This window comes from Vicugna pacos, chromosome 20 (assembly GCF_048564905.1).
Source record: "Vicugna pacos chromosome 20, VicPac4, whole genome shotgun sequence".
Taxonomy (NCBI): Eukaryota; Metazoa; Chordata; class Mammalia; order Artiodactyla; family Camelidae; genus Vicugna; species Vicugna pacos.
In genome coordinates, this window is record NC_133006.1 from 42,437,791 (window position 1) to 42,460,395 (window position 22,605).

Consider the following 22,605-nt stretch of genomic DNA (forward strand, 5'->3'; position numbering starts at 1 on the left):
TTGCACACCTCCCCTCCCCGTCGGGGTTACCGTTGGCTCTTCAGTTTAGAGAAGCCGTGTTAATCGTCCCTGACCCTCCAGGCTGGGAGGTGCCCTCTGCTTATGGGACACCTTGTCCGTCCCTTGTGACAAGTGCCCATAGCATTGTCAGCATGTATGCCGTTTCCACGCGGCCCCAACTTCCACCATGGACTGTGCACGCCCCGTGCTTGCTGTGTAGGGGGCACTGGGATGCACTTGAATGGGACCAGTGAGCGAAAACGGAGTTGTCAAGGGCAGGCTTGACCCTCTCCCCGAAGGTTCACTTCAGGAGCATTCTGTTTCTTCTGGAAAAACCACCAGAATGGGGCTTTTGGTTGTGGAAAGGTTAGATGAAGATTTTCTGCTGACATGCAGATATTCGGAGAACCTTCCACAAAGGAAACAGACGCTTCTTTGGAGGAGAGAACAAAATGGTCTCCTAGGAACTGAGGAGACTTGCCACTGGGAAGAAAGACCCGGTTGCTGGGGAAGGGATGGGTTTTGGACTGAAGAGCGAGGAGGCTGTGGAGGTGGGCCCTGACATGTTTCCTTCTGGTCCGTCAACCTGACTCTGAAGCCCTGTGGTCAGCGGGCTGAGGACCAGAGAGGGAGCTAATGGTTCCTGAGAAGCTGGGCATCCTGGGCATGAATCTAGATCTGGAAGACCCCGCAGCCCCCAGCCCTGCTCTGGCCCCCGGGATGGGCGGCTCCCAGGGCTTCGACCCCGGGTTCGTACCAGGGCCCCGGCAGCCGTGCCACCGCCCAGCTTCTTCAAGGAAGGCCTTGGCGGAGGCCTTCACCCCGCGGGGCAGGAGGGGCCTGCAGACACCCATGAGGACTGCCACCCACAGAATGCTCTGCAGCACATCCAAGCAACTCTGAGGAATTTCCAGAAATAAATAGGGGACACACTCGGTGCTGCTAAGTGACGGGCTGGTTGAACGAGGCAGGTGTAGAGGAGAATCTCAGAGACACTGCTGAAAAGGCATTAAAAATAAGTTCAATAAATTAACCTGTCAAACTGAATAAACGAAAGAGAAAAAATGAACTAGTGGCTTCCACCTTACACCACCGGTGAAAATTGACGCAAGACAGACCACAGGCCTCGACGTGAGAGCTAGACGTGTAAAGCCCGACAAGGAAGCATGAGCGTGTCTTCATGGCTTTGCAGCACGTGGGACCTTCCTGCTGAGGACGTACACGGCACTAGTCCTTGGGGGAAAAATATATATATAGGACTTAGTTAGAATGTAAAAACATCTGTTCTTCAAAGACGTTTGTGGGAAAATGAAAACCTAAACCACAGACTGAGAGAAAATCTTTGAGGTACACAAATGTGCACCGGACTTGTGTCCAGAGTATATAAAGAATTATTGCAACTCAGTAACAAAACACCCCCATCTCAAAATGGGCAAAACATACAAAAGAAGATATGTGAGTAGCCAAAAAGCGCAGGAAACACGCACAGGGAGAGGCACGTGACAAACAGAGCTTGACGCCACTGCCCTCCTCCAGAGTGACTGAAAACCTGAAGACTGGCAGTCGCAAATGCTGGAGGCCAGGAGGAGTTGGAACTCAGCTCTCGGCGTCGCTCATAAGAGTGAGAAGTGGTAGGATCATTTTGGAAAATCATCTGGGAGTTTTCTTAAAAAGAGAAACACTCCCTTGCCACGAGATCACGAGATGTAGTAATTCTGTTCCCAGAGGATTTACGCAAGAGCGATGAGAACACGTTCACAAACGCGTCCACAGAATGGCTTGGACGCCAATGGTTAGAGCAGCCTTGTTCGTGACAGCCCCGGACTGGGGACATGCCAGACGCTCATCAGCAGGTGAATGAGTAACAGGGAAAACCAGCAAGGAAACCTCTCCACAACAACATGAAGAACTGGACGCAGATAGTTTTAACGGAAAACAAAATGCTACTAATCTAAGTAGTATGAATACGTTTGCACGCAAATCCAAAACTAGCAAAACAAAACTATAGGCTGTACATACAGGTGGTGAAACGACAAAGAAAAGCAAAGAAATTACTCTAAAAAAATTCAGATTAGTGGTTCATGCAAGGGGGAGGACAAAGGAATGACATTTCGGTTTGCTGGCAACTTCCTAGTTTTGTTGGTGGCTCTGCGGGCGTTTATAATTATCTCTTAAACTGTTCTTACGATTTTACGTGCTCTCTCTATGCATATATTCCAATGAAAGAAAAAAGGTATTTTAAATGAATGAGACTTCACTGTGCAGCCGTGGGCTGGTGAGGTCCTAACATATACTCACGGTCAATCATCTTGCCCGATGGGTTAAGGAAACTGAGGTGCTTGGGAGCATTTTCACTCTTTAGAACTTAGGCTCTACATTTTTCAGCTGATAATCTTTCATCTTTTATGAGATTTGGTCCCATTAAGAACAATAATACTCCAATGATAACCACGAAGTCGGCCATTTATCAGGTCCCTCTGATGCATCAGCCGTTTTTCTCTCATTTCTTGCATCTCAATGCCTCTGTAAGATTAATGCTACTGTCTTCACTTAGCAGGTGGAAAAACCTGAGGTTCAGGGAGGCTGAGCGACTGCTCTGAGTTTGTGCAGCTGGTACGTCTCAAACACAAGCTCACACTGTTTCCAATGCCCATCCTTTCCCCACCAGGCCAGTCTCCTTATTATGACATTTATGTTTTATTTTAATGGCAGTTTTTCAGATTAATAAGGAAGTACATGTTTAAGAAAAATCGGTAACCCTAGAAACACACAAACCATAGTGCCCATGGCTGCTCTGGAGAGAACCACCGTTAATATTTGGAGTAGCGATCTGAACTCTTCTCCTGTCTGTATTATTATCCATCAACAAATTGATAGAGTATGTTTTTTAGTCCAAATTGGGATCTTACTGGATATATTATCCTGTAATTTGCCCTCTTGCCCCTAACTATCACGTTCATTTTTTCCCTGATATTGTTAAATACTCTTCTACACGTGACTTAGTGGAAGTACAGTGTTCTTTCTTATGGAAGAACCGTAACCTGTTCAACCAGCTTGTACTTAGGTTCTATTTCAATGTTGTAAATACAAGAAATAATATCGTCATGTGTAACTTCAAAGATAATATTTTGTGTACAATTCTGTTTCTTGGGGCAAAATTCTTAGAAATGCAATTGTGAGGCCAAAGAGCATGGCCAAAATGCCTTCCCTGAAGATGAGAGCAATTCACATTCCAAGCAGGAGCGTGGAAGCCGGCCCCCTCCTCCCCGCCACGCCCTCCCAGGCTTCATTTGCACTGAAAGTGCTTCCCATTTAAGAGCTGGGACCTGTAAGGCCCTTTCCCCGTTTTTTCCAGCTGCCATGGTCCTTTTGTACCAAGAAATTGTACCTTCTGTCTAAAAATGCAACTTTTCCCTTTCATAGGAAATAACACATGCCTGAGAGCATGGGGAGTTTCACCCACGTCCCCTTGAGCCACTGTTCCCCTCTCGGCTGCAGTATTGGAAATGGAAAATTTCCCTCCCGAGCCTCACCCTCCTGGGGAAAGCAGGCCAACATTTGGTGGGAAGTGCGTGGCGCAGACTCTGCACTTCTGTAATTTCATGCCTTGTTCCTTCTTCTAGCTCCTGAAGTTCACTTTCAGTTTAGAAGTTAGGAAAGCATTCTCAAGAATGTGAACATAAATGTAGCCCTCCTCCAATTCCAACTAAAGAAAAACTGACGATTTGTGCTCTAGAACGGAAGTTTTCAAAGTTGAGCATGAGTACTCAACACTTTCCCCAGTTGTTTAGAATAGTCTCAACAGCAGCGTGAATTTGAGCTTGTAGGAAGCGTTTTATTTTATCTTCTCATTCTCAGGCTTAAAGAATTACTGGGAGGGAGATGCGTATTTGGAACGGGGTAGGGGCAGAGAGAATCCCGTGGCTTTGGGTTGGAATTAGAAAGCTCTAAGGATGAACTTGTGATTTAAAAAACATTGTGTTTCCCAACTCTGTCCACTGAAAGAACTGGAAGCAGTGACACCCCAGGAGCAGAGGACAGTCCCATTGCCCTGGTCTTGGCTTCTAAGTACCATTCTTCTCCAGAGGGAACCGGGGCTCCTTTGGGAAAGGGCAGGAATAGTGCAAGGTGACCTTTGGACATCTTGTTACTCCAGAAAGTAAGGAAGGGCTCACAAAAGGATGGTGACGTTTCAGAAGTACACAGATGCTCCCCCGGCCAACTGAGCTTCAAAGTGAATCACACAGGGAACATTTATCCGTTTCTAGAAATGAATGAGTTCCCAATGAAGTTGAAAAGGGAGTGGGATCGGGACGGGGACGGGGAACGAGCTCTCACAGAGGGGCACCAGTTACCGTAGGAAAATGATGGAATTAGACGATCACCACCTAACCGTCAAGGGGGGTAACGGACTCAGGCAAGAATGGATACTGCAATCATGGAGCGACAGATGGTTGTGCAACAGGAGACCCAGAGCATCTCATAAGTTACTTAGTGATTACAAAAGAAAAAAAGGGGGCCTTTGCTTTGGAGGAACCTGGCAGACGCCACCTTAGTCAGATCACCGAAGTTAACATGACTCATCATGACACAAGCTATGTCGTGTACTGCCTGCTGTGGCACTCCGAGAAAGGTACGCCACCACTCGCACGGTTTTCATGCCCAGGGCTTGACCTGGTTCCAAACTTGAAGGAACAATCAGGCAATTCAGACTGAGAGATATTTTATGAAGAAATTGGTCTGGAGTCTCCCAAAATAGCGATGTCATGAAAGGTTAAGAAAACTAAAAAAGGTTGGGTTATTGTTCCCTAAAGAGATAAAAGGAGACTAAGAAGACATGCCAGCTAAATGTGCCGTGTGACTTTTGACTGGATCTTGTCTTTGTTCTCAGGAGACAGAGGCTAATGTGTTTAGGGATCAAGCAAATATCAAAAAATAAATATTTGAAGCACAAATCTACATGCAGAGTGTATGGATATTTGTGGTATTATTCATGCAAATGCTCTGTAGGTTTTAAGTTCTAAAAAAATAAGTCAGAGGAATGAAAACCTATTTAACAAGAATGATATGAAAGCCATATGAGCTTTGGAAATTTGTTTATGAATTTATGGATAGTATTGTACCATGTTCCTTTGGCCCTATTGAGTGTCACGCATGTTGTTTTCCGAGCAGTATATTAACTCCGTGACACATATTCATATTTTACAAGAAAGTAAATAGGATGTAGTCAGATGAACAAAGTGTGCAACCATTACAGAGGTAATGAACTAACTGAGAGCTGCGTAATACTTCTGAGGAGACTAATTCTTCAGCGGCCCAACTATTTCTATCTGGGTATTTTCAGTCCTCCTGTTTTATTTTCATTTTTTATTACACAAAATTTAGCTACTTACTCACTGTCACTTGGAAATTTTAAGGGTCTAATATCAACGGGGTTGTAAACAAGTCTGAATGTTCCATAACGTCGCTGTCCTCCTGACCTGAAGTTTCTTATTTCCAAGTAGAAAGTAAGAAGTAGAAATTCGTTTTAAATTTCCACGAATTTTCTCCTAATTACAAAATCATGCGTTATGTGCTTCTCACGCCAGGAGCGGGGAAGGGTGGGCGACTTAACTCCTTCTCACTCACTGCTTCTTCTTCCTTTGCTCTGGCCCCGGGTGACCCAGCAAGTGTCAGATGTGATTTATGACTCCTTGGACCAGCTGGGTGACCTGGAACCGCTGGCCACAAACTGCTCAGTGGTGCTTTTGTTCCTTCTTCTTTTAACAAGTTTACTTTTTATTATTCATATTATTGGGTTCTCTATTTTCTTAACTGCTTCATTCGAAGTATAATTTACATATCATAAAATTCATCCATCGTAAGCGTACGATTCACTATGTTTTAGGAAACTTCGTGAGTTGTTAAACAATGTCTTACAACATTTCCATCGCCACAGTAAGATTTTCTTTGCAGTTAATCCCTGTTCTTACTCTCAGCCTTAGGCAACCACGGATCCACCTCCTGTGTCTACAGATTTCCTTTTTCTGGACATTTTGTACAAATGGAATTTTATAGTCTATGGTCTGTGTTTCTGGCTTTTTTCACTTAAGCATAGTGTTTTTATTTATCCAAGTTGTAGCCGGGATCAATACTTCATCCAATTTTAGAAGACCAGTAGCACGAGTTCTTTGAATGGACTTTTCTTTTAGGACATCTTTTTGCATGGATACATAAATTCTCTTCTTCTGTTCATCAACTCCATTGCTAGACACTTGGATTGTTCCCAGTTTTGGGCTGTCATGAATAAAGCTGCTGTGAACATTCATGTGCGAAGCTTTTGTGTTCACATGTTTTCATTTTTCTTGGGAGGGTACCGAGGAGAAGAATTGTAGCGTCATATGAGGAATAACTTCTTAAGAAACTGCCGCACCATTTTCCAAGACACCTGCACCGAGTTACATGCCCACCAACATGTATGTTGAGGGTTCCAGTTACTGCACGTTCTCACCAGCATTTGCCTCCTTCTGTCTTTTCATTACAGCTCTTCTTGTGGCTGTGAAATGTTCTCATTGTGATTTTAATTTGCACCTCCGTAATGACGGATTTTTGAGCATTTCTGTGTGCATTTTAACTATTCCTTTATGTACCTTCTTTGATGAGATGTCTTTCAAATCTTTTGCCCATTTTGAAAATTGAGCTTCATCATATTGTTGATTTGGGAGTTTGTTTCGGGATACGAGTCCTTTACCAAGTGTATGACTTCACGGTATTTTCTCCAGGTCTGCAGCTTGTCTTTTCATTTTCCTTTGGTGTCTCCTGAAGAGCAAATTTTGAACTTTGGTGAAGTGCAGTGTATCAGTTTTTGCTCTTATAGGTCCTATTCAGTGGTGCATTTTGAAAGGAAGAAAATTTGGCAGTTATGTGGATGACTGGGGTGCCTTTCGTCTGTTTCGGTATCTGTGAGGATTGCTCCACTTTTGTGTGAGGACGTTCAGGAGGCCTTATCATTCTGGGGACATTCAGGATACTGTGCACGAGTAGAAGCTGTCGGCACGGCCAGCCTGTCTCGGATGCACACTCTCTGGCAACGCCGCTCCCCCTGCTCTGAGGACAACACCGCCTCTTACTGGTCGTGGAAACGTTCCTTGGAAAGAATTGCCATTTCTATGGCTTTATGGAATGCTGTTTTCCTGAGGTTAGAATTTTTTAAAAAGACTTATAACTCCAAAATATAAGGGAAATCCAATAAAAGTATCACTGGGCCTGCTCCTGGCCTCCCTGTGAACTTTTCCACGCGCGAGAGCATCGTCAGGACGTTCCTGTAAGTGTGTGGGTGTGGACAGCGGGTGCTGAGGTCGGCGGGCAGCCACGGTGGGTGCGCGCCTGCTACCTGGATTTCCTGGTGGTCAGGTCTGTACCGGGCCGCCTGTCCTCAGTGCCACAGAGGCTGGGAACAGAGACACAGCAGAGCTGCAGGGTTGTCGTCTAGTTTTAAAAGACCAGTGGCATGGGTTCTTCTAGTGGACTTTTCTTTTAGGACAAATAGACACAGTTAACAACCTTCCGTCTAGTAATTAACCAACAAAGGTTTATTCAATACGTATGTGCCTGGAGCCTTCTGCACGCGGTGACTTCCCACTTGTATCTCCAACCCAGGCCTCTCCCCTGAAGCCCGGGTTTCTACCTCACAGACTTGTCATCAACTTGGACGTCCAGTGGTCCTGTCCAAACTGAGGTCCTGACTTCACCTCCCACCAACCCCTCCACCCCAGTCAACGTCAACTCTGTGCTTCAAGTGCTCAGGACGAGTTCCGAAAGTCATCCTTGCCTGCCGTCTTTCTGTCACAGGCCATGTCTAATCCATCACAAATCCTGGTGACTCTAAATGGAATACGAAGCCCTGGGTGGGATTTCACTGTAGAAAAGGGACATTAGGGGACAACTCATAAAGTCTGAATAAAGTATGGAGTTTATTTCATAATAATGTGTCACCACTGGTTTGCTGGTTGTGCCAAGTGTACCGCACCAACGTAAGGTGTTAAGACTTGGGGAAATCGGGTGTGAGGCACAGGGGGGCTCTGCTATTTTTTAACTTTTCACCTTTTCCGTAGATCTTAAACTGCTCTAATACAAGTTATTTTAAAAAATGCAAAGGTGCAGTTTCTGCCGGCTTCTGGCTGGTTTGCTGGAGCTGAGGGGACGGAAAGTCTGCCTCCGCTGACGAGACCGTCTGGGTGGAGGGTTTGGTCAGATCAGCTGAAGGCCACACGTGGTTTTCTTTGCGGTGGGGGGGGTGTCACCTTGTAGTACTTTTACAGTTTAATTACTCCAAGGAAAATTGGTAACCTCAGAGCAGTTCAGTCTTTTTATAACAATTTGGCTATATAATTTCTCTTTCACAGATGCATACTTCCGCTTAGTTACTCTTCCTGAAGAACAAAGCCCTCTAATCCTAGAAAAACACCCAGAGTTTGGCTTTTTAAGGGTTTTGCTATAATTCTTTAGGTGCTTCTCAAAATGGAAACATGTATTTTTATTTTCTATGAAATACACTGATCTGAACTAAAAATAAAACCTTTTTTGTTTGGGAAAGCAAGAGGGCGCTAGAGACAGGTGTTGGGGGTCAGCGGCGGGGTCAGCAAAGGCTCGGAAGGAGTGCAAGGTGAATTAGAAGGTCGTCTGTGTTGCTAGCTCTGTCTGCTAGGGCTCAGGATTCATGCATCTTTGGTAAACGCAGGACTGCACTGCTGCTGGAATCAGGCAGGTGGGCTGTTTGCACCGGCTTCGCTTTTCTTGGACTGTGATGAAAGACGGGGTGGGGGGCACAGTGTCGCTTGTGGGGGGAGTTTATGAAAACTCATTCCTGTTCCCTGTCACTCCCCGGGTGCCTGTGCCTTCCACCCTTCCCTGGAGCTGTAAACAGTTGGAGATGTTGCAAATAATTTTAAGGACTGAGAGCGTTGAAAGGTGCCAAGTGCTTTGGCTTTCAGAAGGTGTCTCCTATTGTAGCTGAACGTGTGCAGAAACAGTGGCGGCGGGGTTGCCGCACGCCCCCACCCCCCGGCTGGGAGCGTGCACGCAGTCCCGAGCCTGAGCGGGCAGGGGAGCGGGCCGGCTGACGGCCGAGACAAACGCGGCTTTGTGGGTCTGCGAGCGTTGCCACCCGGACGAGACAAGAGGGTGAAGGTGATATTTCATCCATGGTTACGGTCCGTCCTCCCCTTACCTGACCTCTGAAATGGAGCCACTGGCTTTGAAAAGCCTCGTGTCTAAAATTAATGTCCTTCCCCATCTGACTAAGAAGGCGACAGCTGGGCAACATGAGCCCAAGGACCATCTGGGTTTAAACAGGGGCTCAAAGTGGCATTTGAGGGAGAGGACGCTTCCTTTCAGAGTGGACACTTGTCTTTTCAGAAGGCTTGCCCTGACCATGAGTGGGGACTTTCACCAGCCAAGTGCGTCATCCTTCTGAACCCCACAGAGCTCCCCTGTCTCTGCTGGAACTGGGACTCTGCCCTCAGGCTGGTCTGAACCCCGGGATGTCCTCCTGCAAACGGTAATTACTCTGTTTTCCTTTCTTGCTACACTGTCTTAACAAGTTGTACCAGACTCCAGGTAGAGCTCAACATGTAAGGTTTCTTTGTAAAATTTTTGTATCTTGGACCTAAGCTTTTAATATGTTAATTTTTATGTAGCTTCCTGATCCAACTTGAGTGTCATCTGTAATTACCTGTTGTATTTTTCAGTTGCCATTTGTCTTAGAAACAGCCATGCAATCCTTGTTTTAGTAATGATTTTTTTCGGGACAGCTTGCAAGAATGCTAATGATGGTCTACAGAGAATTTTGCAGAGCTGTGGTTGATCCTGTTTACATTCTGGAGTCTGAATGTAAGGTCCTGGTGTGGCTAAGGAGGATCTTGTGTAGAGCACTGGATTTTAAACAGTGTGGAACTCGAGGTATCATTTTACTAGATCGGCTGAGAAAATGAAAGATGAAGTTTTGTGGGGATAGTTACAGACGATTTCAAACTGAGAAAAAGCTGGAAGAAGCAATTTCCAGAAGATCTCCAGCAGGGGCCTCGGGAGGGACGCGGCACAAGCTCACACCACGAGACGCGTGGACACACGTGCGTGTCGGGGCAGTGTCAGAGCAGTGTTCCATGTGTGCTCGATTGTGAGGCAAGGACTCCAGGGAGAGCACGGGGATGTGAACTCCTTGGTACTTAGCCGGTGATGAGGATGCAAAGAAAGGTATCTGGGAACCTTGGCTGGGTGAGCAGGCTGCAAGGAAACAAAAGTTCTTTTTAAAATAAACACCAAACATTTTAAGATGTAGACAGAGAGGGGCTCTGGAAGTGGCTCATTTCGTGGAGACCTCTCCCCCAGGGGGAGCATGGGCGAGCCCCTTCCTCACCCAGGACACCTTCCCAGCAGGGCGGGAGGAGCACGGCAGCAGTCCCAGCTGCGCCCAGAGAAGCTGCGCCCCATCGTCCCACGAGGGGAAAACGCAGTCGCCCGGTGACACTGAAGGCTGCTTCTCACCGTTTGCTTTTGTGGGGAAGGTGAGGGGAGAGCCCTTTTCCTCTCAAAGTTCCGGCGTCTGAAACTCAGTATTTGCCTTTCTCCTCCTAACGGTGGGCGTCTCCTCCAGTTTAAACAGAAGCGACTTCAGAATTCTCACTGGTCGTTTCCCCAAAGAGTCAAACGTGTGGGTCGGTGATGAGAACTCTCCTCTTCGCAGCCAAGAGGAGGGCGCGCTCAGAAGCCACGACTGCGTCCTGATTTACAGGTCGGAGGCGGAGGGGGACGACAGCCACTCTCCCGACGGGAACGTAATCAGACTCACCACCAAGATGTTAACAGTGAAGAGGCTGGAAGAGTTCAACACGTGTTGCCCCAGTGGCCAGCTGGAGAAAATGGCCTTTTTCCAGTGCATGGAAGAGGTGGAGAAGGTGCAATGTTTTCTGGAAGAAAGTTCTAGTGAACAGGATTCCAGATCTGGACAAAATGAGGTAAGTCTGTGCTAAGTTAGTCTCTCGAAAAGTGTCGTTTCTATCGTATCTTTTCTTACGTAGAGCAACGCCCGCAGCTGTTCATCAGATCGTTTTCAGGTTCTGTTTTGTCACTTGGGTTGAATTAAGGAACCTTTGTGAACAGGCCAGCTTCCATCCTGCTTCACGGAGGACCCTGAGGTCCTCACAGAGGGATGAGAGCCGGGGACGTGTGAGCCCTGCCTGACGGCGCGCCCGTGTCCTCGCTGGTGTAGAACCCACTCTGGCTTCGTGATCTGTGGGAAGTTACTGACGCAGCCCGGGGGCTGCCCTGAACGACGGGACGCCCATGGTGTTGGAAAACTGAATGTAAACAAAGCACCCAGGACAGTGTCGGTCACCGGGCAGGCGGTCAGCAGGTGTCGGCCAGCAGCCCTCCTCCCCTCCCTGAGCGCGGGGTCCCTCTCACCTCCCGCTCCAGCCCCTGCCTGTTCTGAGAGTGTTTGCCCCTTCCTGTGGGTCCCTCCTCCAGGTTGGGGTCTCTCATCTTTCCACCTTCCGCTCTCGGTCGCCATCCTGGGAGCAGCGCCAGATGGGCACCTGGATGCTCGCGCACAGAGCAGGTCCATGTCAGTGGATTCTGCGCTCTGGCTGAGGGTGGGGAGTCACCATTTTTAATAATCAGAGCAAGTGATTCTCATGAGGCAAGTTCGGGGAGCATCCCTCTTGGTCCAGTTACTGTTCTGAAAACCCCTGTCCAGGTGGGAAGGGCATTTCTCGCGACGCAGCAGACAATGAAATCCGGCTGCTGGGGGCACGGGGCGGCGGGGCGTTCCCCTGTAAGTGGGGACAGAGAGATACGACGGACCAGAGAGAAGAAGTGAGTCAGGCTGGAGCCCGGGTGTTGGGAGGCCCCGCTTCCCCAGTGAGTTCACACCTTGCTCAGCAAACACCAGAACGTTTCCTTGGGCAAAATGTAAGAAATGAGGACTTCCCCATGAGGGCTGCTTACCATACAGGTGAATAAATGGGAGGATTTAAAGTCTGTAGAACAGAGAAGACAAAATATTCTTTTTATTTTCTTGATGGAGGTGCTGGGGACTGAACCCAGGACCTCGTGCATGCTAAGCACGCGCTCCACCGCTGAGTACACCCTGCCCCCAAAATATCTGCATAGAGAACTTTGAAATAACCAACTCTCTGTAATAGTTTCTCTGAATTTGGTTATGTTTCCAGCACTGTTTTTCTCCAGGTCCTGTGATATTTTTTTTGTAAGGAGGCCACATCTCTGAAGAATGAGATGGTGCTAAGCTGGAACATACACGTTTTTAGTAAGAATTCTTCTTGTGATGAACTGTTCCCAAATATTAGAAATCAAATGGTTTGAAAGTTAAGTATTTTAGGTGCTTCTGAGGGAAGCGCGGAGGCTGTTGCTCCTCAGAGCCCCTAAGAGAACGTCCTTTGCGGTCGGCCTGGCGTCCCCCGTGTAACCTGGGCCTCCTGGCCGGGCCCTGCGGTTGCCGCTGCGGACGGTGGGGAGGAACGACCGTAGGTCCATTCACCTCCTTCTTGGTGAGTGGCTGAGGGCCCAGAGATGTTGGCAGTAAATTTCCCGTCTCTCCCTCTCGCCCTGTGGGACGGATGGGCACCCGTCTGCCAAGGCCACGGCCCTGGAGGCCCTCGCTTGGCGGGGGGGCAGAGGGGGCCTTCCAGGCTCGGGTGCCCTCGGGAATGCAGGCGGAGCTCCAGCGCCACGGCTCCTCCTCCTGCCGGGGCCCTGGGAAATCTTCCCAGTACCATGCTTCTCTCCAGGGACTGCTAAAACACGCTCGCCATCCCCCACGTAGCCCCGGTCTCTGCGGTCCCTTCTCTCTTTGAGAAGATGAGCACCGCTGGTCGCTGCAGAGACCCTTGCTTCAGTGCGCTGGGAAGCATCTACTCTGAACTGCAGACGCCCCAGTGACGGGGACGTGCCCTGAGGGCTTGAAGAGCTTTTCCCTCCTCACAGGGAGACGTTATCTGACGATTTGTATCTGTTAACGTAGTTAGTGAATCTCAGATTCTCCTTTCCTGCTTTAGCCAAGTTTTCCTATTTCACATGCTTTTAACTGTCTCCTTCCTTTTCCTCCACTTTATTTTTTGTTGACTTGATTTAATGCCGCCTATTCGACTTTGTTCCTTTTATTTGTCAACTGTCCCTTTAATTCTGTTTTCGAATGACTTTTCTCATTGTCTTTTATTCGAAAGCGCATTTAGAATCACCTAGATGGTGTAAAAATTTAAAAGCTCTTAGCAGATGCGCTGTGATAAACTAATTCTAAACCCACATAATGTGGTGTTGAAATAACGTAAAAGCTAAATAATTGATCTGGCACGTGGGGCAATGAGTTTAATGGCTGCTGTGTGCGCTGCTGACTCGTGAATGCTAAAGGCTCTCTTTGCCATGATTAGTATTGTTTTTTATACAATCAAATCCAGGTTTTCTCATTTTGTTAGCTCTCTGTTACCTGTATAAATATTCCCCCTGCTGCCTTTCCCTCGGATCTAATTTGCCGTGTAATACAAACACACACACGCATACACACTGATTCCATTTGTGTAATGAGAGACCAAGGAGCCAGGTAATGTTCTCAGACACCCCGAGTCCGCGCTCTGATCCCATTCTGCCCGCCGCCCTCTGCCCGCCGCCGTTTACTGCAGACGCCCCTGCTCTCTGTGCCCGAGGGATGGGCTCGCCTCCTGTCCTCTGGTTTCCCCCGCTTTCCTGCAACCTCCAGTTCCCCATCCTCCATCCGCAAGGCCTGGTCCCCTGAGCAGGAAAGGGGGCTGGGGGGCAGGAGTCAGGATGGCCCCAGGGGAAGGGATCACAGCCCGTGGAGTGTTTAAAAGCCCAGTATAGGGGGTCCAAACAGAACACAGTATCTATGAACAGGATGTGAGGAGGCTAGCGGGGGTTGGAGCAAAGCAGAGTCTCCCTCTTTTGACTGCAGTTGGTGCATTGAATAGCAGGTGGCATTTCCTGCCTAACTGCTGTGAAATTGTACTGTCGGCGGCGGTCACAGTGACCGTAACTTAGATCTGAAAATAACGTATCTGAGGGTGGAGGGTTTGTGATCTGGGGCGCTGCGCTTCCCCACCCCCGTCTTGTGCCCCTCACCCGTGAGGGCAGGAGAAGGCTCCCTGGCAGTGGCCCAGCCGTCGGGGCCGATGCCAGTTTCCGCTGTGCTAATCGTCCTTGAACTGGGGACAGGCGCGTTCTTGGTGGTGTCACTTGTCGCCAGCCCGTCTCCCTCTGCCCCTGCACCTGTCTCAGATCTGTCACACGGGCCATCATATTTTTCCTTTTAAAGAGGCAGATTATCCCTTGATGGCGTAACTGGAAACGGCCACCAGGGTCCTGCGGAGCCCTGCGGCCCGGCAACGCCTCCCACTCAGAGCAGGGTTCACGCTTGGAACGCCTTGCGCTGGACCAGGGGAGGGAGGCGAGAATGGACTTATCGCTTGGAAGAAAAGGCGTCTGGATCGTAGGCAGCCTGTGCCTTATCTCGTCTCCTGTCCTCTGGCGTGTGCTCCGGTCCGTGATGGCCCGGGGGGGTCACAGGCAGGCGCCCGCTTTTGAGGACATCCAGGTAGTCGTGGCACGTTTGACTGCGGCGGCTTCGTTTTGCGGTTCTGTCTGAATGTTCCCAGCCGGGGAGCGGGCTAGCCCGAGCCGGTGGTGTGTCCGGCCTTCCTCACCCATGCCCAGCCGGCCGCTGTCTTAGGGGTTGGGAGAAGGAGAGGCATGTGGGACTTTGTAGCATTTCAGACTCTCCACCAACTTTCGGGGAACCTGGAGGAGCCATTCCCGCTGTGTGTTAAAGTTGGCGATCTATTTTTGTTCCTGGGAGCTAAAAATAACGTCAACATGGCTTCTCCTCCTCCTTGTGTGACTTATGAAAACAAACTGATGCAAAAGCAAAACATCCTTTCCCCTTGCTAAGAAATTTCTGGCAAAGGCAGTGTCTAGAGAGTGATCCCCTCTCCCGACAAAGCCACCTGGCGCGGCCTCCCGCGCTTCTCCCTTTGAACCGCCGCCCCCCCGCGCGCTGCCCGAGATCCCGCAGCTGTTCCAGGCATGGAATTCAGTCGGGAAAACAGTGGAATTCTGAAAGAGCTGATTCAGACTCTGAGGATTTTAGCACTTCCCAAGAGAGGGTATTCGTCTCTAGAAAATCACCTCTTTCTTCATAGTTAATTCTTTTATCAGTTAGCGCAGGGTGAATCATCTTTAAGATAACACGAGGCAGTTTAGAAAATATTACAGCAGGCACTCTGAAGGCTGCCCCCCAGGAAGCGCCCTGACAGCGGTGCTCCCCGCCTTTCTTCAGGGCCACCTGCCCTCCCATGGAGTCTTAGCGCCGCAGACACACTGCACACCTGTTCACGCGCTGCAGCTGTATCTGTGCTTTATGCATAAAGGGGATGAGATGTTTTAGCCCCTGGAGAATCAATTTCCACCCTGTTGGAGGCCATATTGCCTCTGTCAAAAGTGCATAATTTATGGTTAAAAAAGTTCTCCATCGGGGGACTGAGCCATGTATCTCTATATCTGCATATAAACACCTTGTTTATACCTTACCCAACAAGAAACCGCTGCTGTGCATCCTGGTGCTCGGAGGACCGAGAGCCCCAGGCGTCAGGCTTTTACGATGCCCTGAACTTCCCAGGGGACCTGGTACAATAGGTGCGCCCATCACTGCTGCCCAGGCGTGAGTCATTTTTGGCTGTTGCACACGCCTCCTTTGCGAAGCACTGTGAGCTTTCATCTTCCGTGTGGAAAAGGATGAGTTACTGTCTAGGCTGTGAGACGTGGCCCCCACGTGTTTCCCTAAAGAGGGTCGACAAGACAGACCGGCTACTTGAGAGTGTTGTGGGCATGGTTTTTAGAAAAAGGTTTTGTAACGCTTTAACCTCAGAGAAACATCTCTTAAATCAGATTTTACAACATATACCCTCGTCTCCTCAGTGCTAATGATGATTTAGAAGCGTGGGCGACCCCACATCTCAGAAGTTTCTGCGAGCACACGGTTTTAGGAGCTGCCTTTTACAGGGCGTCGGAGAAGTGCATCCGGGCGTCGGTCTGCATTTAGGACATGAAACAACTGAAAGGCTCTCCAGCACGCTGGGTGCAGGCCCTGCCCGGGTGTGGTTCTGGGAGCCCTGCGCCCAACGCGCTGATGGGTTCTGGTTATGTGTGTGTCATTCCGGGTTCTCAGGATAATTAAAATTATGATAGTTTTATGCTGTTTGGCGTAATACGAGAAAAATATCTTATTTTTGCTCTGAAAGTTCAATCAATGTAGTAAAACATATAAATATCGCAAATTAGGTCTGGGTTCCTGCGTGAGGAGAGGAGGAGCACGCCTGATGCCGAGAGCCCTGGACGCGACTGGCGGGCGGTGTCCTGCCCGCCCGCCCACAGCCTCGCGCTGGGAAATAGCCCATTTGTCTGTCAGTGTCTCCCAGGCCTTGAGTCTTCACACGCCCCCTCCTTGATTTCTGGCTACCTCTGCATACTACTTTTACTCCTATTAGGTAATATTTTCATATATCAAGTCATTAAAAATTTTAGCAGAAGCAAGAGTAGAGTGGAACCATGGTTTTGAAGTGCTTATTCCAGATTCTCCAGTGCACGATGACACACACTGTATATGTGTTAAACGTGGTTTGTTGGTTCACAGAGACATCAGCCCGAGCCCCAAGTCAGGAGGACCCTACTTCAGCTGCAGGACACTGTGTCCAGGTCCTTGTCCTGCGCCCTCGGGCACTTGGGGCCTCATTTCTCACGTTCTGCCCAGCACGTACCGACGATAACAAAGCTGAGGGGGTGCTAAGCAGACAGCAGAGGAGAGAAGAGAGGTCCAGAGCCTTCCCGCTGGATAGCAGACGCATAGGGAACCCCTAACAGATCAAGCTCATCCGTCCGCCCCTGAGGTCCCATGGGAAAGTGGAGCTGAGACCAGAGCCCGTGTGCAGCTGCTGGGACTGTCCTGGGAGGACAGTGGCCCCTGGCTGCATCCACCCCAGACCCTGATGAGCACAGGGTACCCGGGCGTTTCCCCAACAAACGAGACGTTGAAGGCCTGCGATTCGGAGGGACCTGGAGGCCAGCTCATCTGAGTCCTTCTCTGAGGGAACTCAAAGCCCAGGAGCAGGGAAGTGGGCGTCCCCCAGATTCGTGGCACTAGGGGCTCTTTCCCCAAACCCACCCCCATCCAGGCTGCCTTTTCCCCACTTTGCTGGGTCAGAGGTGGCCGTCTTCACAAAGGACTGGGCGCCACAGTGCTACGGGGCAGGCCTGGGGTCAGTGGGCAGAGGCCCTTCAGGCCCCTTGCAGGATATCTGATCATCGGCTGGGCCCCTGGCCCCACCTCTTCCTGACGCCCCTGCTCCCCAGGCTCCCCGCCACCCCCCACCCCCAGGCCTTAAACTGGGAGCTGGGAGCTGGAAGCTCATTAGAAGGTTCAGGTTGTGACAAGCACCCTGATGCCACAGTCAGTGGCCAGGGCTCAGGAAATTCTACAAAGGGGCAGAGACCAGGCTGGAAGGGAGCTTTAGCCCAACCTCTGATTTGTCCAGCGGACCTTCAGCTTGTGGGATTTGCATCCAAATGTGAGCAGTGGACATGGATGTCACCCTTCCCTGATCTTATGCTTTTTGACCATTTCGGGCTTCTCTGAAAAAAGTTAGGATGGGGATACGCGTGAAAGTGAACCACAGAGACCAGAGTTCAGTTCACTCATGAGTTTTCTCCTGTGTCCTGGAGGGAGGACTCTGCCTTCTGCCCAGCGTGGGTGCTGTGAGATGGCGTGTGCCCTTCCGGCCGCGTGATCCTGAGTCAGGTTGCGCTGCGTCGTTCGGGGTCTGCTGGCGTGCAGGTGCTGCCCTGGGATGTGTAGCCGCAGGGTTCTGACAGGCAGACGGTCCCCCACAAGCGCGGCTCCCACCCTGGGCCCTTCCCAGGGCACCTGTCCGTTCCGGGGCCCACTTCCAGCCTGGGTGTCTGAGTCCAGCGTGTGTGTGGTTTGCAAGGAGTTTCCACAGTGTTTCCACAGTCTGAAAGGGCTTTGGGACACGAGGAGATAGGAGAGGGCGACAGGGAGGTGAAGATCTTACGTGGAGCCTCCACGTCTCCCGGATCTGGATCCCTCTGGCCTCATCAGTTCGCTGAGAGCTTTAGAAAACACCACGGCTGTGGCCTTGGAAGGCGCTCAGCACACCGTCCAGCCTACACCCTGAGGAAGGCCCCAGCAGGCCCAGGGCTTTTCCCAAGTGGCCCAGAGAAGGAGAGGCTGGACCAACAAGGGCAACACACGGCGAATCGACCCTGTCCAGCACCGTCTGTGCTGGGGCCGGCAGTTCCCAAAGTAAGGTCTCCGGACCCTGGGGGCACCCCGAGACCCTTCTAGAGGTCTGCGCCGTCAACACTGTTTGCAGAGTGAGTCTAATAGTTTGCCTTTTGCACGACAGTGGCGTTTGCACCGATGACTTAAAAGCAATGGTGGGTAAACAGCTGGCATCTCAGCACAGAATAAGGCCGCAGCGCTTTTCCCCGCACACACTCAAAGCTTCTGTTTTTGATTTTCAAAGGGCCGGTTTTCCTTAAGAATGTTCTTGGCGAGACCTACTGTACAGCACAGGGAACTATATTCAATCTCTTGTAATAAGCTATAATGGAAAGGAATCTGGGTATATGTGTGTATATGTATAACTGAATGGCTTTGCTGTGCAGCGGAAACATTGTAAATCAACTACACTTCAATACAAGAAAGAAAGGAATGTACTTGGTGAAGCAGGAGCATCCGTGCCTTTACTCAGCCCACACCAGGCCCTGAGTGTTCACCCAATGCGTGTGCTGGATTCGGTGCTGATGTCCTCAGTGAGCAATCACCGTGCTCCCACTGCAGGAGCTCCCCTGTGGTCACTGCCGAGCGCGCCTCCAGCGCGGAGAGCAGATACTTGAGACCACATACCAAAGCCTGTCCACTCAGTGACGGTCACTGACGGCCTCAGAAAGAGGCAGAATCGATGAAACAGGATCATTTATTTAAAGAGCACATGTCTGCCGCTCAAGGTGCTTACTCAGGATGCTTATGTTAGCGTCTTCCTTTAGACCACCCGGCTGTTTCTAGTTATTGTGAAAGTTAAAGACAGATGATGACAAGCGTCCGGTCGCGACCCCCTCCCCCACCCCCGCCTTCTAGAACGCACATGTTGAATCGACATGATGGTTTAGGCAAGTTCCTATATTCTTAAGGCCATGTTTGCTTTCTACCTGTTTAGGGTGTATGCTTTCAACTAGGGTCTGTTTATTTACTTACTCAACGAGCATGTAAATGGCCCTTGCTGTGCCGGACCCTGTTCTAAGCACGGCACAAGTACGAGCTCCCCTGAGCCTGTGGGCCCCACCTGGCCGGCTCTGTGGGCGGTGATAATGATCGCTAGCATTCCTGTTGTGTTCATTGTGTTCCAGGCGCTGTGCTAAGCCCTTTTCATCCCAGTGAATCCTCACGACGATCCCATGAATTTGGTATCATGATTATCTCTGTTTTACAGCCGAGGCTTAGTGAGGTCTGGAACTCGCCCAGAGTCACGCAACGCTGTGCCAGGACACCTCTGAACGGATTAACTTGCCCAACACGTAAAGCAGGTACTTAGGTTTACTTGCAGAAAATTCAGCTGGAACTTGTTTTCCGGAAATTTACCATTAAGGACTTGAAAACCACGTCTGATGCATTTTCTAAGGAGAGCTCACGTTACCTTCACAGTGTCCGAAACGCCCTTCACCTCGGCCGGCCGTTTCCGTAGTTTGGTCTCCTTTTTTATGCCAATGCAGCAGGACCGGATCAACGCGGTCTAGTTTCTTCCTCACAAAATTGAGGCTCTTCTCTGGAACTGATGGAACAGTGACCTCCAGTGGGAAGAAGCTGCAAAAGTTACTGCAGAACCGGTCAGAACGCTTCTGCCTGATCCTTGCAATTGGTTTTTTAAAAAATGTAACTTAATTAATTAGTTTTTTTATTGAGGTATAGTTGATCTATTATCTATTGCATAATACAATAACATTGTATCAGTTCCAGGCGTACAACATGGTGATGATGTATTTTTACAGACTATCCTCCATCAAAAGTTATTACAGAGTGACGGCTCTGCTTCGCTGAGCCGTGCGGCGCACCCTTGCTGCTGGTCGGTGCTGCGCGCGGCCGTCAGTGTCTCTCAGCCCCGCAGCCCTCGTCCGCCCCCCCCCCCCGTTGTATCTGGTGGTTTGTTCTCTCCTGTGAGAAGATCTGTGAGTCTGTTTCTGTTTTGCACATACATTCATTTGTATTATTTTTTAGATTCCACGTGCAGGTGAGATCATACAGTATTTGTCTTTCTCTGTCTTATTTCACTAAGTAAGCATAATACCCTCTAGGTCTGTTCACGTTGCTTCAAATGACAGAATTTCCTTCTTTTTCAGGGCCAAGTAATGTTCATAAATATATAGATACACACCACAGCTTCTTTATCCAGCCATCTGTTGATGGACACTGAGCTTGCTTCCCGGTCCTGGCTGTTGTAAACAGTGCTGCTGTGAACATTGGGGTGCAGGTGTCTTTTTGGGTTAGTGTTAGTTATATATTCGGAGATATATATATATATATATATATTTCTATGTATATGTGTATATATATTTATAGACACATACCCCCGGGGTGGAATTGCTGGGCCATGTGGCGGCTCTGTTCTTCGTTTGAGGCCGCTCTGCGCTCTTTCTCACAGTGGCTGTACCAGTTCACATTCTCATCCTTCCATTCTTGAAACCAATGTCGTGAGGCTGCCGTCAGCCTGTTTTCAGCCATCGATTCCTGGACATGGGAAGCCAGGAAGCCACACACTGGAACTAATGACTTTCCCCAACATTCAGTAAGGCGGTGAAATGACGAGCTAAACGCTGCTCGTCAGGGCGCCGCAGACGCTCAGTGCTCTGCTCTGCAATGCGCAGTGGTCTCTGTCCCCGCAGTTAAGTCCTGACTACTGCACAGGACTGACTTCCCACCAGAGATGGGGGAGGCAGGCCGGGAAGATGGATACCCCAGGGGCAGCCTGTCTGGCTCGTGTGGTGGTGCTGGGCACTTGGCAGGAGTGCGCACGCCCTGTGTACCTAATAGTGAGGACCCGGGGCGAGCCGGGCTTCCTGGGCACGCGGTCCGGTCAGGGCCTCTCCTCTCTGACACCTTCCTGGCACCGAGCAGAGGATTCGGCCTCCCCCACCTATTTCCTCATGCTGATTAATACCGAGCCCACAGGGCAGCTGAGTGACGTGGTCAACACAGCACTCCCCAGATGAGGCAGGCGCTTCCTGTCAGCGACGGCTCGGCCTCGCCCAGCACCGGGCCGCCTCCGGCCGTGGCCCCAAGTCTGCACCCTGGACTCTTCTCCTCTGCGTCCTCCCACCCAGAACTACCCCCGCGTCTCCTGGCAGCCGGTCGGGAGCCTTAGTGATCTTGGCCTCGTGTCCTGTGGTGTTGACCTTTGCTTCCACTGTCACGTCTTGTCAACACCAGATTCTGGACGTGGCTGCTTGAAAGGTTTCTGACATCTTGGATGACGGCAGATGGGTTGGCATTTCTCTCACTGTCATCTAAGGAGGTGTGCAGACAGGACGAGTGATCTTCAGAGACGCTGAGATGGAGAGGGCAGTCCAGCCACCCAGGCCAGAGGAACCCTGCTCAAGACGCCCCACTATTAACAGGATCGTCATGGGAACACGACTTGGAAAATCAAAAGATTAACCAAATGCTTACTGGTGGGATTGTGTTATTTGATAAACACAGAAGGATTTAGCAATTAGAACGAGAGACAAGGCAGAGGCCATTAATTTTACTGAACACGTTCCCCAGTACACCACGGGAGCCGGGCCCTGTGCGGCTGATTCAAGCTTGGCACAGGTAGGGTTTACAAAGATTGACAGACTCTCAAATTACAACAATGACCGTCACCAACAAAGGGGCAGGAGAGATTCCACTGGTGTCCCGTCAGGAACCTGCGTCTCTTGGTATTTCAGTGATGAGTGACCAGACCGCACTTCCCCAGCTGTCGGGTATCCCGGGGGAAGCTGCATCCTGCCCTCCCCGCCATCTGCCCTCCTGAGTGCCCTGCCTGGTCCCAAGCTCAGAAGGGGCACAGGGCTCCCTGTAGAGCTGTGTGTCCTAACGAAGTTATCCGGGGATGAAGGGAGGACGGGACCGACACCAGCATGATGTCCGAAGCGAAGGTTGTCCACCAGCAGGTGATGACTTAGCCAAGCCCATCAGCCAGTTTGCAGTTATTCTATTGTAACGTTATGTGTCCGCACGGTCAGTCTCATTTTGTGTGGAGCTGTTAACATTACTCCCCGACACACAATATTGGACATTCTCAACGCACGTTAGAATGTCGAAGGCGCCGAGAGGTTCTCCTGTCAAAAGAACAAAACAACAGAGCCGCTTTTAACCAGGCACGTGGGACGCGCTCAGCACGTGTTAGCTCACATCTGAACACCGTTAGCACCGCTACGTATCCCAGGAGCTTTCAGGACGTATCTGACCCGGAGCCCTCTGTCTCCTGC

General features: G+C 50.0%; 1 protein-coding gene across 2 annotated transcripts in view; it reads left to right on the top strand.

Annotated features, from left to right (window-relative positions):
• Positions 1-9,403: 9,403 nt before the first annotated feature.
• Positions 9,404-22,605, top strand: part of MYLK4 (myosin light chain kinase family member 4) — a 66,354-nt gene continuing 53,152 nt past the window's right edge. Inside the window, exons 1-2 of one of the 2 annotated variants that reach the window (XM_015234693.3) lie at positions 9,404-9,538; positions 10,772-10,994. In XM_015234693.3, the coding sequence (XP_015090179.1) occupies positions 9,522-9,538; positions 10,772-10,994 (240 nt within the window). In that variant the 5' untranslated portion in view covers positions 9,404-9,521. Of the gene's footprint in view, positions 9,539-10,723; positions 10,995-22,605 lie in introns of both variants that reach the window. The other variant, XM_015234692.3, reaches the window with a different exon arrangement.